Source organism: Anguilla rostrata, chromosome 3 (genome assembly GCF_018555375.3).
Source record: "Anguilla rostrata isolate EN2019 chromosome 3, ASM1855537v3, whole genome shotgun sequence".
Lineage (NCBI taxonomy): Eukaryota > Metazoa > Chordata > Actinopteri > Anguilliformes > Anguillidae > Anguilla > Anguilla rostrata.
This window is the reverse complement of record NC_057935.1, coordinates 67,054,225-67,070,000: the sequence shown is the minus strand read 5'-3', so window position 1 is coordinate 67,070,000 and position 15,776 is coordinate 67,054,225. Positions and strand designations below refer to the sequence as shown.

The following is a 15,776-nucleotide window of genomic DNA, read 5'->3' as shown; positions in this document are numbered from 1 at the left end:
TAAGGACAGCAGGAGGAGGAGCCTCAACCAGGGCCCAGTCACTGGATGCGAAGGAAAGGTGGAGAAAACGAGAGAAACGAGAGGAATGGGGGAGAGAGGAGAGGAGGAGGAGGGCCCTCCACACACAGGGCCTTTAAGGACAGCAGGAGGAGGAGCCTCAACCAGGGCCCAGTCACTGGATGCGAAGGAAAGGTGGAGGAAACGAGAGAAACGAGAGGAACGGGGGAGAGAGGAGAGGAGGAGGAGGGCCCTCCACACACAGGGCCTTTAAGGACAGCAGGAGGAGGAGCCTCACACGGGCCCCAGGGCTCAGGGTGAGCGTTTGAGTGGAACGAGGCGTGACAGACAGACTGGTGTGAGGGCGACCCTGTTGGGCTGGGTGATGGGAAATAAAATAGTTGGCACAGTGACCAGAATTCCATTATTGTTACAATTAATTAGTGTATGATATTGTGTGTGTTTGAGCGTGTGTGCGTGTGTGAGTATGTGTGTGTCTGTGTGTGTGTGTATGTGTGACAGTGTGTGTCTGTCTGTGTGTGTGTGTGTTTGTGTGTGCGTAATGCGATTATTATTTTGTTCATTTGCAAATAATATTCACAATATAATGCACGTAACATACGGTACACCCTGTGGGTAAGCGTGTGCGTCAGTACCTGCGGAAGTCCAGCAGGGGGCGAGTGGAGGTGGGGATTCCCTGGGCAGGCCAGCTCAGGAAGTGGAACTGCGTCAGCGTGCGCGTCTCCTGCGTCTGTACGTTCTTCAGGTAGAAGCTCCGCACCAGAAAGTCATTACACCAGATGTGCTCGGAGACCAGGTTCACCTGAGAATGACCATGCTTGGTTAGAAGACCAGGTTCACCTGAGAATGACTATGCTTGGTTAGAAGACCAGGTTCACCTGAGAATGACCACGCTTGGTTAGAAGACCAGGTTCACCTGGGAATGACCAAGCATGGTTAAACCAGGTTCACCTGGGAATAACCATGCTTGGTTAGAAGACCAGGTTCACCTGGGAATGACCAAGCATGGTTAAACCAGGTTCACCTGAGAATAACCATGCTTGGTTAGAAGACCAGGTTCACCTGAGAATGACCACGCTTGGTTAGAAGACCAGGTTCACCTGGGAATGACCAAGCATGGTTAAACCAGGTTCACCTGAGAATAACCATGCTTGGTTAGAAGACCAGGTTCACCTGGGAATGAAAACACGCGGTTAGTCGCCACAGGGAAGCGGTGCATGCTCACGCACAGTGGAGAGTGGGGGGGGGGCTGTACCTCGTAGATGTGGTAGAGGGAGGAGCCCTCATCCGGCCAATAGCGGTCGCACTGCTTCTCCCCGTCCTCCACCAGCGCCGTCATCATCACGATTACCGTGCAGCCGTTCTCCCACACCATCTGCAACGCAGCACGACCGGCTGGGTAACGTGCCCTGTCGCACCGGCTATGGTGCAAAACATACTGCCGTGCGTATACCATCCACAGGGCACAGACAGCTACTCAAGCAAGCACACACACACACCCACCCTAGGGCATCACTATACGCTGTCACGCACACCAAGAACACATGTGCAGCAATGTGCATTTTGCTTAAAGATACACACACGCTCAGACACACACACACACATTAACACACACACACACAAACACAGATGGTGTAACGCGACCAACCTGCCAGAAGTCGGCGATGGTGTGTGAGAGGGGTCCCTGGGTGGCGATGTAGGCGGGCATTCGAGGATCGTGCTCAATCTGTGGCCACGGAAACGACACAAGTCAGCGGTCACAGCACAGCCCGGGGACTCTCACCAACCCCCCCCCACCCCCCAAACCCCACCCACCCCCACCCACCCCCCTTCAGGGGCCGCAGATGGCATTCCATCGGCCTGCCTCACCCCAATACTGTTACGCTACTCTCTCTTCTCCAGAAAGAGTTCCTTCTCGTCCCGTGAACGTTTCGCCGGTTCAGAGGACAGGGGGAGGAGGAAGGGTACGTTACTGTCGGTGAGACTGAGTTACTGGGACCAATGAGAAGGACCGAAGGGGGGACCAGTGCGGTCTGTGCGGCGGCTAGCCCGTGCGGCGGCCAGCCAGGGGAGAGGAACGCGGGGCGGTGCTTACGATGGTGCTGGCGTTTATGTAGTCCGCGCGGGAGGGGTTGACCTCCGCCTTCAGCTTCACTCGCGAGTGGTCGTCTGCAACAGAGCACAGCGCGCGTGAACAACGAACAACGGAGAGCGCGTGGAGAAACTAGCAAACAACGGAAGAACGGACGGCTAGCGAACAACCGTGAGAAGACGGCGAAGCGGAAAGATGTCGGGGAGAGGTGGAGCAGGAGCGAAAAGGAGAGGTGGAGCAGGAGGGAAAGGGAGTGGTGGAGCAGGCGGGAAAGGGAGAGGTGGAGCAGGAGGGAAAGGGAAATGTGGAGCAGGAGGGAAAAGGAGAGGTGGAGCAGGAGGGAAAGAGAGAGGTGGAGCAGGAGGGAAAGGAGAGTGAGCAGGAGGGAAAGGAAGGGGAACAGAGACAAGGAGAGGCGGAGCAGGGGGAAAGGGAGAGGTGAGAGAGGGAAAAGGAGAGGTGGAGCAGGAGGGAAAGAGAGGTGGAGCAGGAGGGAAAGGGAGAGGTGGAGCAGGGGGAAAGGGAGAGGTGGAGCGGAGGGAAAGGAGAGGTGGAGCAGGAGGGAAAGGGAGAGGTGGAGCAGGAGGGAAAGGGAGAGGTGGAGCAGGAGTGAAAGGGAGAGGTGGAGCAGGAGGGAAAGGGAGAGGTGGAGCAGGAGGGAAAAGGCGAGGTAGGAGTAGGAGGGAAAGGGAGAGGTAGAGCAGGAGGGAAAGGGAGAGGTGGAGGAGGAGGGAAAGGGAGAGGTGGAGCAGGAGCGAAAGGGAGAGGTGGAGCAGGAGCGAAAGGGAGAGGTGGAGCAGGAGGGAAAAGGCGAGGTAGGAGTAGGAGGGAAAGGGAGAGGTAGAGCAGGAGGGAAAGGGAGAGGTAGCAGTAGGGATGAAGGGGGGGTGGGGGTGAGGGGCGGGTACTCACAGGGTACGAAGTCGGGGTTGCGGTTCTTCTTGATGTTGGTCTCGCTCTGGGCCACGGACACGGCGCTGGGCTCCGCCTGGTAGGAGCACAGGGCCTCCCACTCCCTGAGGAGGCGGTCCTTGTTCTTCAGGTGGTCCTCCATGTAGGCCTGGGTATGCGGGGCACAGGCACCAACTTCAAGAGGTACGCCCCAAAAAACTCACAACCGCTCGGCTCAAACTCACTCCTGTGGCTAAAAGATTAATACTGTGACAAGCTAAAGTCAGCACCCACACTTTGCAATGAATTCTTATCATTATTATTATTCTTAAATGCATAATCTCATATTCTGCATATTGCAGAATTCAGTAACGTCAGAAAGTAATAAAGCTTCAGCATTTTATTGTAGAGTGTGAGTACCAGCTTTTGTTTGCTTGTCACAGTATTCATCTAACTTTCGGCATGGAGATTGTACATCCTGTATGTTCTTTAGTGTTTATTACATGAATTTTACGTTACAGGCAGACGTCCCTATCCACAGAAATTTACACAGCTTTGGCAGTTTATACAATAGCATCCATTTATACAGCTTGATATATACTGAAGCAGTGCAAATTAAGTACCTTGTTCCAGAGTACAACAGCAGTGAGAATCGAACCTGCAACATTTTAGCTACAAGGTCAGTTTCTAAACCATTCAGCCGTCCTTATACTGCACTGTTCATTTTAAATGTTCACAAAATGATATTATAAATAAATCTCCATTGCGCTTTCTGAGAATTTAGACGTTTACTTTCAAAATGTCAGTTTGGCGGCCGAGGCGATGACGCGAGTCTCTCACTGACCAGGATCATGTGACCGGTGGAGATGTCCATGTTGGACTGCGCCGGCTCCTCACACCAGGAGGGGGTGCTGCTGTGCGAGCTGGGGCTGGGCTGCGGGGCGTCGCTGAACTGGGACGACACGCTGCTCACCCTGGAGGTGTCCGTGCCCCCCCCGCCCCCGCCCCCTCCGCCTCCCCCTGCCCCGCCTCCCGCCTCCTGTCGACCGAACTTGGCCGCCATGTGCTGACGACACAATTCCTGAGAAGAACAGAGCTGATTCAGTCCTTGAATTCGTATGGAGATATTGCTAAGTAACAAAATGCACACCCCTCAAGACCAGGCATCACAAAGTCACATCCCAGAAGGCTGCTGTGTCTACTGGTTTTAGTTTTTGCACTCAAGTGCTTATTTTAAGTCTCCGATTGTCTAAAGGGTCCGCACACCTTGTTTCCAAGGCCTAAATTTGCTGCTGATTTATAGGAATTCACAAAAAAAATCACAGCAGCGACTTCACCCCTCCAGGACTGGGGTTTGAGACCCCCCCGCTCTAACTATTCCCCCCACATACATGTACACCTGTCGCCTTCTCGCTACCAGCGTGCATTTTGTCCCAGTGGTGTTGCCGTACCTGGTAGTCATAGTGCGTGTCGCTTCCCCCCTCGGGGCCCAGGCCCAGCTTGCCCGAGGCCAGCTGACGGGCGTGGTGTCGGAGGCAGGCGATGGTCAGCGCCGCCACCAGGATCCCGCCCACGCACGCCACGCCCACCAGGGTGAGGAACACCCAGCGGGAGCCGTCCCGAACCCGCGTCGCCTGGGGCAACCCTCGCCCGTCGCTCCTCTGTGCAGGCGAAAGAGAACGAGACGGGAGAAAGCGAAGCGGGACGTTTCCCAAATTGATTTTATCGGCCCGGCGAGGCCACCGCCGCTGTTAAACGATAAAAGGTAAGGGACTCCTCTCGTCCCTCCAGTAGTTCACAGAACACAGAGCTAGAGGGAAGACTGAGCTGGGGACTAGGGGGGAGACAGCATCGCTCTCAGCCAATCAAAACAGAGGGAGAGCACACCGGGGTTCTAATGTCACAAAAAGACCCAAGTGAACAAAAGTGAGAGAAAGCCCTGGGCAGGGGCCTAGCTTACTGAAGCAGAGCTCGTTTTTTGTGGAGGAGTTGTGACCTGTGACCTATGACCTGTGCAGGGGTCAAAGGTCAGCCTCCCGCCATTGTCTTTGCAGAAACTGAATGGCGATGAAGAGCCTCCCCCCACCCCCCCCCCCCCCTCCGTTGCCCGGGCTGAAGGGGGTGCGCTGTGTGGTCCCACTAGGCGTGTGCCCAGAAGGTGCCCTGCCCGTGCCCCCCTCGCCCGCTTTTGTGTCTCCCTCTGTTTGTGTAAAAAAGCCAGCCGTCGGCGCCATCATCAGCTACTAATTACCCGGGCAACACATACACATACGCCACACACACACACACGCGCGCGCACACACACACACACACGAACACACACACACAGCCCGACACGCGCCACACTCATCAACCACAAATAATTAGTGGAAGTCACTCCCCCCCCCACAACTCGCTTTGCTTCATTACTGGCATGTAAACGATTAAAGAGAACCCCCCCCCCCAAGCTGAGTTAATGAGGAGGACACCCTGTCACTCAGCTTTGTGTCTGAGCGCACGCATTGGCAGAGAGAAAATGAGAGAGATAGAGAGTGATACAGAAGGAGTGAGAGAGAGAGAGAGAGGGAGGGAGAGAGAGAGAGAGAGAAAGAGAGAAAGGGAAGGGGGTAATGATGCGATGTACCCCCACACCAGCCCTCAACCCCAGCCTGTTGATGTTGTCATGGCAACTGGGAGCCTCAGCAGGGGCTCGGAGAATGGGCCCTGACGCTGCCATGGCAACAGCAAAATGCTCCATGTAATCCCCGTCCATCAGAAGGAGAAGAGAGGCACTGCAACCTCTTTCAGACAGACAGAGAGAGAGAGAAAGAGAGAGAGAGCGAGAGAGAACTAGCACTTTCCCCTGTTTGCTCCTGTAGCCTGTGTCTTTATTCTCTCAGTGCCATTCATACACGGTGTCTCCATACGGTGATAAGCTGGTGCTGTCGAGTTCTGGACCGCACGCACGGTAGAGGAAGAGAAATATAACCGTGTGCGTGAGCGAACTCTTCCAGATGAAACGAGACGACAAAAACGGGTGGCGACCCGTCGTGCCGTGGATACAGCACGCGGGACGTTTGCGGCTGACAGTTTTAGTCGCGACCCTGGAAGAGAAGCAGGACGGCGGGTCTTACTGGAGGGGAAGCCGACGGGAGCACAGACACCCTGGAGTCGGCCATGATAGGTCACAGACCGACTCCCCGTCCCTCCTCTCTTCCTTCTCAAACTCTCATCTATTCTTATCTCTCCTTCTCCCTCGGTCCTCTCCTCTCTTATTTCTCTGTCCCTCTCCTGCCCCCCCCCCCACCAACCCCCCCAACCCAACCCCCCCTCACTGGCCCCTGGAATGCGTGAGAGGGATGCTTCACCTGCTGCCCCAGTAGTGGGGCCACGGAGGGGAGACTGACAGCCTCTTACACTGGGAGGACAGCGTCACAGAGAGAGAGAGAGAGAGAGAGAGAGAATGAGAGGGAGAGAGGGAGAAAGAGAGAGAGAGAGAGGAAAAATGGGCCGAATGCAGACAGCGGGACAAAGACACCCGGGGACAGACTGAGCGGGGTGACAGACAGGAGGACCGGGGTGAAGGGGTGAGGGGGCGAGCAGGGCAGGGGAGCAGGAGCAGGAGGGGGCTCGGGAGGGGGCGTAAGGATGAGGTAATGAGGAGCTAGGAAGACAGGAGGTGGAAGGAAGTGAAAAGGGTGTGGCCACATATACACACAGACACACCCACTCAGACGGTTACATAAACCACGGAGACCGCGTCAATCATCAAAGCCCAGGAACACAATTAAATTGCATTTCAATGTTTCTCCTCACAATTGCACATTACAATACAACACAGGTTGCCTGGCGATAACTAATATTAGTTCATTTGCAAAAAAAGCTATTGTTATTAATATGCTTATAAGCAAGTGACAGGCACCGAGATATAAAGATTTATACATGCTGAATATGTATCTCAGCTAATGACACACAATATAAAGTTTTACATGCAAATAATCCAGCTTATGACACTAAAACAAAAACACTCCATTTAATAGTACACACTCATTAGCCACAGACAAAAAAATAAACAGATAGCATTGATATTGATGTTTTTTAATTTGCAGTTAAATCCACATCCATATAGTGTATCCCTGTAGTGTAGTGTATGTGTGAGTTGTAGTTGTATCCTTTTCATTTTCACAGTATATTAAACCATTAAAATATGGATCTTGTCATTTTATATTTTATAATGAAATGAGCAATTCTGAAAAATCTATTGCATTTCATGATGTGATATGATGTTGTTTTATGTTTCTTTGTTGCTCAAAACTATGATGCCTTTCGTCATCTAGTGAGGGCTAAAAGAACATCGAGGACTACGATGGAAATAAGTCCCGGTCTTTGTCGTATTATCCTCGACAGTTTCTCCACGTTTCCACCATTTCAAATATGTCAAATAAACTAAAAGTCAAAAGTCTCCTGTCTCTTCAGCAATTTAATTAGCTAGTTGTCTAGCTATGACAAAACAGTCAGCCAGAATCCAGAAATTGTAGTTCATAGCTAATTCGTTTTATTACACTTAAATGGGTTTATTTGCCTAAAGGGCAGCGTTATTAAAATAACTGTAAATAGTGGTAGCAGCTAACTTTTTGGCAAGCTGTTCTGCCGTTGTCCAGGGGATAAGAAAAGTTTGCTAGCTAGCAAGATTTCACCTGTAATTTGCTACTCGAGCCAAATTGGGTATTCTGTACAGTCATGCCATGACAAGGTAAGCCATGCAGAAATATGTGTGTACGTGCATTCAGTTCCGTCAGTAGCTATAAAATGTATTTTTTAATTATGTATTATAGCTATATCATATATTCAATGCATATTTATATACATCTGCAACTCCGAGTATTACCAGGAAACATAAGGTCCTTATAACACACACATGAGGTCCTTATAATGCACATGAGGTCCTTATAATGCACACATGAGGTCCTTATAACACACACATGAGGTCCTTATAATGCACACATGAGGTCCTTATAATGCACACATGAGGTCCTTATAATGCACACATGAGGTCCTTATAATGCACACATGAGGTCCTTATAATGCACACATGAGGTCCTTATAACACACACATGAGGTCCTTACAACACACACATGAGGTCCTTATAATGCACACATGAGACCTTCATAATGCACACATGAGATCCTTATAATGCACACACACAGGCAGCTGGCCTCATTCTCCATACCAAGGCATAAAATTAACCTTTTCACCCACTGGCCAGAGTGCCGTGTGGATTCTAAAAATCACCCGCCATTTTCAACATTTTACAATATAACAGAACCTGGTTGGTTATCAGACAAAGTGGCTGACGGAGTAGAAAAATATTCCCAGCCACAACTAAAATTTTACCAGCATTTGGCTGACGGATGGTGTTCATCTCATACCCTGCTCCAGAGATACAGATCGAGCCAGCAAACACCCTGCTAACACAAAGCGTTCTCACAACGTTGCTGTCACGCAGCAGCAATGTTAAAACATTGACAGAACATTCCAGTAACATTGCGAGAACATTTTGTGTATGCTGGGCAGCCCCTGATACGAAGTGAAGGATGCTGGGAAGAGTAACAAAATGGTATACTGAACAACAAAAAAAATGCTTTATTGGATAAACCTACAATTTTGACTTCAATTTGTTACACCTATATTCTTTAGGTTTTCTCGACTGAAAACTGACAGGTTCATCTGAATGACCCTGAAAATTTTCAATAGCAAAAAACCTAAAAAAAAAAAAAAATCAATAAAATAAAATACAGGTGTAAAAAAAACTGAAGTAAAATTTTTACTCCTCTCAAACGAAGCATTTGTTTTTCAGGGCACCACGCTGTTCCTCCTCCCAGCACAGACCACAGCCGAGGGGAAATGTGTGCTATTTCGTGACCCCATATCGCGCCAAATCCCCGTGTTCCGCTATCTCTGTAAAAGTGCAGTGATTAGAGGGAGGGGAAGGGGCGCTGCTCGTTACCGCAGCAACCGCGAACACTCCTCACTTTTACACCATCCACTACGGAAAAGCGCGGAGAGAAAAGCACTCTACTCCACAGAGACAGAGAGGGACAGGGAGGAAGAGAGAGAGAGAGAGAGAGAGAGAGAGGGACAGACAGAGAAAGCGAGAGGAGTAGGGTGAGAGACAGAGAAAGAGAAAGAGAGAAAGAAAGAGAGAGAGGGACAGACAGAGAAAGAGAGAGAGGAGGAGGGTGAGAGACAGAGAAAGAGAAAGAGAGAAAGAAAGAGAGAGAGGGACAGACAGAGAAAGAGGAGGAGGGTGAGAGACAGAGAAAGAGAGAGAGAGAAAGAAAGAGAGAGAGGCAGACAGAGAGAGAGAGAGGGGGAGGGCGAGAGACAGAGAAAGAGAGAGCGGCAGACAGAGAGAGAGAGAGAGGGGGAGGGTGAGAAACAGAGAAAGACAGAGAGAGAGAGAGAGAGAGAGGGAGAGACAGAGGGAGAAAGACAGATACGCAGGGTCCCAGGACCTCTATAGCACCCCCCAATATCACCCCTTGACCTTTGCTGACCCTTTCAATCACCCACAGATTCGGGGGTCCACCCCTATCCGCCCACCCACTGGTTACACCCACAGATCCGGGGTTTCCCAGCAAAACAATGCCGGCCGTCCAGCGGACTCGGGACAAGAGTGCTGACCCCCGCATACCTCCAAGAACAGGGTCCCTGAGACAGGCCTGTGGCCCTGTCCCACACTCTCTCCGTTTCTCATCACGCACAAGAAAACGTTCGGTAAAAGTAACCGACAATCTTTCCCGGGAAAACTGAATGTGTGCATGAACACGTGCGTACATGCGTGCGTGTGTGTGTGTGTGTGTGTGTGTGTGTGTGCGTTGTGTGTGTGATTTGCGGGGTGTTTGCGGAGCAAAGACAGTCAGATGACAAAGGGAATTACTATCTGCATCACAAAAGGGGGGGGTGGTGTATGGGGGGGATATGGGGTAGAACAGAAGGGAAAGTCACAGTCATCTTATTTGCCCTCCGCAGAGCGTTCTCTCTACATCCTGCACCCTCCACACTGAGGGGAGCAAACACCCTCTCCTGTCTGTCACAGCACAGCGACAGCCCTCCCCAGCCATCCACCAGCTTTACGAGTCCCTCTGAAATGCACAGGAGAGCACGCGCCCGAAAAGCACACGGGTACAGGCGCGGGGTCTCGCGTCTGATCGTTTTTAAAACGCTAACGCACCTGCGGCTCGTCAGAGGTCGTCGAGGAAACGAACGGCGTTCTGTAATTACAGCCGCCGGTCTCCGCGGCGATCTCTTATCTCCGAAGGAGCGTCGCCCCCGGCGTCGCGATAAGCTCGCGGTAAACTTTAAACAAACGGGGCCTCGTCGGTTCGACGCGTCCGCGATTTTTAAATCGTCCGCGGGAGACGGAAAGGAGAGCAGAAGACGTGTGGAAAAAAATGACAAATCGTGTTTGGGAAAGATGCGTTCTGAATGCGTGCGTTTTCTGGTCTAATAAAACTGGGGCGGGAGGGAGCGCGCAAACCGACGCGAAATATGCGAGAATTACTGAAATGTGCGATGGAGATGAAGACCGCAAGAGTATGGATGACAAACGCATTACATCATCGCCAATGTCCAGACTGCTCTGACCTCCGTAACCACAGCAACCGCCTCACCTGACATCACCGTCTGAGGGGGGAGGGGGGGAGGTATGGGGGGGGGAGGACAGCAGTGAACACAGTGACAACTCAACCTTCAGTGCACGCCTGAGCACATACACACACCCAAACACACACACACACAAAACGCAGTAATCCGCACATCCGCAATGTTCCTCACAATGAAAACAGGACAGGAGCCCTGATAGGCTGGATCACCTCTGAAGGAGAGCTCTGAATAACCTGTCTGTCACTCTGTGTGTCCGTGATAAGCTCTCTGGGGTACCACAGGAAGGGAGACACCCATCACTAACACCCAACTACCAGTCTACTCACATAAGACCTGTCCAGCTTCACTCTGTTTTACTCAATGCTAATATAGCGTAATATTTTTTTAAGGCTCGCTATGTTTAGTTTTACGTTAAGGGTGACGAATGAATGAGATGCTGTTCGGGTGTGCATTGCATGCTTCTGTGTGCCTGTGTGTGTGTGTGTGTGTGTGTGCATGCACATACATGTATATGTGTGTGCGTGTACGCGCATACGTGTATGTGTGTGTGTGTATGCGTGTGTTTTGCGAGGGGGGGAGAAAAGATGACCCAGCAACAGGATTTGCAGACACTTACAGTCCCCCTATCCCATTTAGACCCCCCGGAGAGAGTGGGAGTGGAGGGTTGAAGACTTCGGATTTAGGCGGCTACACACCTGCGATAATTAACTTTGGGCCACATGTTATCTTTCAGGACAAGCTCCCAATAAACTCTGACTCTAACGGAAATTGATTTTTAAAAATATCATCGGTTATTATCAGCATAATGACAAGAATCACCTTTCTAATTTAAAAAAAGACTATTGAGAGGGAAAGGGAACGATCGGGTGCTTTATGAAACTTTCGGCAAGAGAAGTCCGTACAGACGGAAGACATTAAAGAAAGCAGCCTGTCATCCCTGCAGAACACATAGATTATATGGAAAATGGAACTTCCAAAATAGGCTCAAATTAATTGTCCAAGTTTAAATCATATTCATAATTTCATATATTTACTTTGACTATATCTTTTCTAAATCCAAGAATGGCAAGAAGCCCAGATTACCCTGATGTTTTCCAGCACAGTAGCTGTCATTTAACTGCAACTCAAACATACTCAGGGGGGATTTACTTAGGTATTCAACAGGGGCATAAGTTTATTCAATCAATTAACAATCTGAATACACCTGCAGACTTTCCCAGGTGCTCATTAATCCTCATGCAAACTGTCAAAATAATAAACATCCATGTGAATTACTCGGTGAGTCTATTCAGCAGGGGAGTTTATTCAAATGATTATTTATAAATGCCAAAAACAATCAATAATTCACAGCATCTTCCAACGCAGTTTTTTTCTAAATTGTACGGTAACTTGGTCTTCGTCTTTGAGGATGAGGATAATTAAGACGGGTAAACAGGAAACACTGCACTCAGAGAACTGCTTTCCAGGATCAACCGTTACAGATAAGCATCTGTAATTCTACTAATCCAAGAGTCCCTACGCATTCTGATGATTAACTGACAGTCATTGACACTCATGAGTTTGTGTGTGTGCATATAAATATATACATATATATATATATATCAAAATGTCAGTTATGAATAAATACAAAATAAAAGAGGTTTTCTTTGCCATCTCTTGGCAATTATTTGGGGAAAACGGCTCGCTGCTCTTCCGAGGAGGAAAAAATGTAAATTTTGTGCGATAAATATAAAACTATTTCTCCAGCAGCACCCTCCTGGCTGGCCCTGGTCGTGCTTCAGGAGGCAGATGCGGCGGGGAGAGATGAGAGAAGAAGAAGAAGAAGAAGAAGAAGAAGAAGAAGAAGAATACCTCTCATCTGAAAAAGCCTCTCACTGCACTGCACTGCACGGGAGGGAAAAGCCCCACCAAACAAAATGGACGCCTCTGGAGTTTGAGATGCTTTTATGACAGATTTCCGCCGTGCCCACTTCGGGGTAACTAATCCTACGCGGCGACGACGCACAGGACAGGACGCGCGGCGGCGGCGGCGGCAGACGCCGGGGCAAATCAGATGATGCACAACAAGGCCTCACCGGGGCAAAACAAGGACTGAGGAAGTTATTAGAATCTTTATCACATTATTAGCCGCAGCAGTGAGTAATGGTATTAGTAGCCGATTAGATTGCGAGCCAAAAATAGACCTGATTGACAATAAATACTTCCAAGCGCAATCACGTTTGAAAATATGTAAACATAATGTATATGCTTTTTTAAACTGCTGTTATTCTGAAAATATATGTAAGTAAATTGTTACAATGCCATATATGTGGGTCATGAATTTTCATCTTATAACAGGATCAATGTAGCAGTTTAATTGCAAAAATTTTTAAAATAACAAATAAACAGTACAGTTTATTGTCAATAGCACTGTTTGTGCTATTGACAATAACAAAAGAACATAAAATCAGAACATATTATTTGTATATATTTCATAGACATTTGTATTAAATATATACAACTTTTTTCTTATTACTGGCTTACTATTACTACTACTACTACTACTATTATTATTATTATTATTATAATAACAATAATAATAACAATAATATTTAGCTAAATACAGATATATTTTGTAACTCAATCATGCCTTACAGAGCAGAAGCAAAAAAGACAGCATGTTAGGTTGCAATATCCTCTCAAAACTGCACATTCGCATCCTCTCATTACTCCTGCTTGAGATGAGCGAGCCTTAAAGCCAATGGCGAGACCTCAGAGAATATGCAACCGGGAATTAAAAATCAGGACCAGATTTGTAGACATGTAGTTTTTGTTTCTCAGAAACTTTGTACTTACAGCTAACCTATCAATGCATTTGTGTTATATAACCAATGCTAAGTAGAATTACTGTCAGTAAAAATAGCATTTATTCAGCAAGCCTAAACCAGACTGTTACCAGACTGTCGTTCTTAAAAATCAGTATACACTTGGTGCACATTCGAAAAATACTGTTATTTCTGAAGTGATTTCTTAATTTTTGTCGTTCAGCCCAAAATACTTTAAATGTCAAATAAGGTTGGCAAATGAACTGTTCAGCTCTATCCAATTTGAAGCTAGCCCTCAAAAAAATTCCCAAAGGATACTGATAATCCCGTTTATAAATAGGCCTCATCTTAAAATGAATGAACTTGCTTTAGGATCGTTTTGTAAGGTGAGGGTGTCAATTTTATTAATTTTTATTTCTTGTTTTTCAAAATATACATACACAAAGAAACAAAGAGAAATACTACATCATATGTTGCTTATCAAACCAACTGAATCATTTCTTAAATATCATTTACAAACACGGCGTGTTTTCAGTTATTTAGCCTACCGAACAATTAAACTTAATGCTAAGTAGGCTATTGCGGGTCGCCCTCAATAAGGGCGTCTGCTACAGCTGTTACGGTATACGTTCAAAATAAAGCCTAATAACGCGTGGATGTTACGATTTAAACGTATACCGGCACCATAACCTCTGGTCGTAGATGCTGAAGTGGGGGACACGTCAAACTGCAGCAAATCTGTTTTCAATATTGTCTGAACTGATTGTCAAGTAGGCCTAAACTGGCCGCTTATACAGACAGGTAGGCTACTCCTACGAACTGGAACACGCGACGGGGAGCGATGCATAATTAAAACTAAACATTCCAGGCACAAAAATTGATTGCACCAAAAGAAAAACCGACAAACTTCGTTTAAACACAGAACTTTTTGAAATGAAACGAGTAATCTACTCGGAGAATTGAAATTTGATCTCTCAAACGGTTGCGGAGCAATGGAATTAAACTCACCCGAACACATCTCGCGAAATCTGTGTAACCGTCGCCCGGTGCAAGCACTGCCCGGTCCCCAGACTGGGAGAAAAGGCAAAACGAACCAAAACAACAAAAGCGAAAAAGGAGGGATTTTCTCAGGCGTCTTCTTTAATGCATTATCGAATGCTAACACACACAAAAAAGCGCTCTCTCTCGGAATTGCACATTGGAAAGTCCCACATAAAAGGTGTTTTAGATACGGAGGTGGAATTAAAAAAAGAAGAAGAAGAAAAAGGGGATAAGCGAGAATGAAGAAGAGGGAGCTCAAGGGAAAAGGCTCGAGGTCCGACAAAAAAAAAAAAAAAATGAAAAGGCGTTGTAAAAGAAAAATGAGAGAAAGGCGAATGAAGCAGAGAAGCAGCTGTGAAAGCCAGAAGAGGAGAAAGAGGAAGAAAAATGTGCGTCTCTCGGCCGCGCTTCCTCGGCTTGTATGGAGGCCCCGCTCTCGCTCTAAGCCGCTACCCCATTCACCCACCGCCGCCACTTGTCTCATCAAAAGGCGTTGCCGTGGCGACAGCTCCACATGTTGCTGATGGTGATGGGGCGGGTGGGGGTGGGGGGGGGGGGGGGGGGGGGTGATGTTCTGGATAGGCCGTCCACGGAAAAATGAGAGAAAGAAAACGAGGAACAGGAGAGGAACACAGATGAAAGAGAGGCAGGCCTCTTACATAAACCAACTATTACTTATTGGTGACAATAATAATAATAATAATAATAATAATAATAAATTGTTCATTGTATCCCAGTTCAGGATGATACAAACAAAACTGAAGCAGAAAGAAAGTCTACTGGACCCAGAGAAATTCATCTCTGATTTACAGTTGTATCTTTACTGATTGTTAGTAACTGAGTCTCTTATAAATGATGGAGAATATGGATTTTTTTTGAGTGGCTCAAAAATGGTCTTTGGTTTAAATGTTGAAATTGCGTCAGACCAAGTAAAAATATCACAGCAAAAAGCACTCACAATATTTACGCCACGAGGTCTGCTCCAGAGAACACAGCAAACCGATAAAAAAACTTTAACAGGCTTCTGAAACGCAATCTCACAGTAAAATTGTCATTGTTTCACAATACGTTTTTTTTTTTAAATGAGTCACACCACATGAACTCTGCTTGGGTTAAAAGTAAAAGAGCTGATTTTGTTTACTTAATATTTTGTCATGTATTCACACACACACACACACACACATGCACACACATGCATGCACACACACACACACGTGCACACACACACACACACACATGCATGCACACACACACACACGTGCACACACACACACACACACACATG

At 47.9% G+C, this 15,776-nt stretch overlaps 1 protein-coding gene across 3 annotated transcripts in view; it reads right to left on the bottom strand.

Moving 5' to 3' along the window:
- LOC135251718 (receptor-type tyrosine-protein phosphatase-like N) overlaps nucleotides 1-15,776 on the bottom strand; it is a 42,683-nt gene that overhangs the window by 4,982 nt on the left and 21,925 nt on the right. For 2 of the 3 annotated variants that reach the window (XM_064329417.1, XM_064329418.1), the window contains exons 13-19: nucleotides 4,453-4,662; nucleotides 3,846-4,082; nucleotides 3,023-3,170; nucleotides 2,114-2,187; nucleotides 1,667-1,744; nucleotides 1,274-1,393; nucleotides 654-820 (exon numbers count right to left, since the gene is read on the bottom strand). In XM_064329417.1, coding sequence (XP_064185487.1) covers nucleotides 654-820; nucleotides 1,274-1,393; nucleotides 1,667-1,744; nucleotides 2,114-2,187; nucleotides 3,023-3,170; nucleotides 3,846-4,082; nucleotides 4,453-4,662 — 1,034 coding nt within the window. Of the gene's footprint in view, nucleotides 1-653; nucleotides 821-1,158; nucleotides 1,192-1,273; nucleotides 1,394-1,666; nucleotides 1,745-2,113; nucleotides 2,188-3,022; nucleotides 3,171-3,845; nucleotides 4,083-4,452; nucleotides 4,663-15,776 lie in introns of those variants that run through there. The other variant, XM_064329419.1, reaches the window with a different exon arrangement.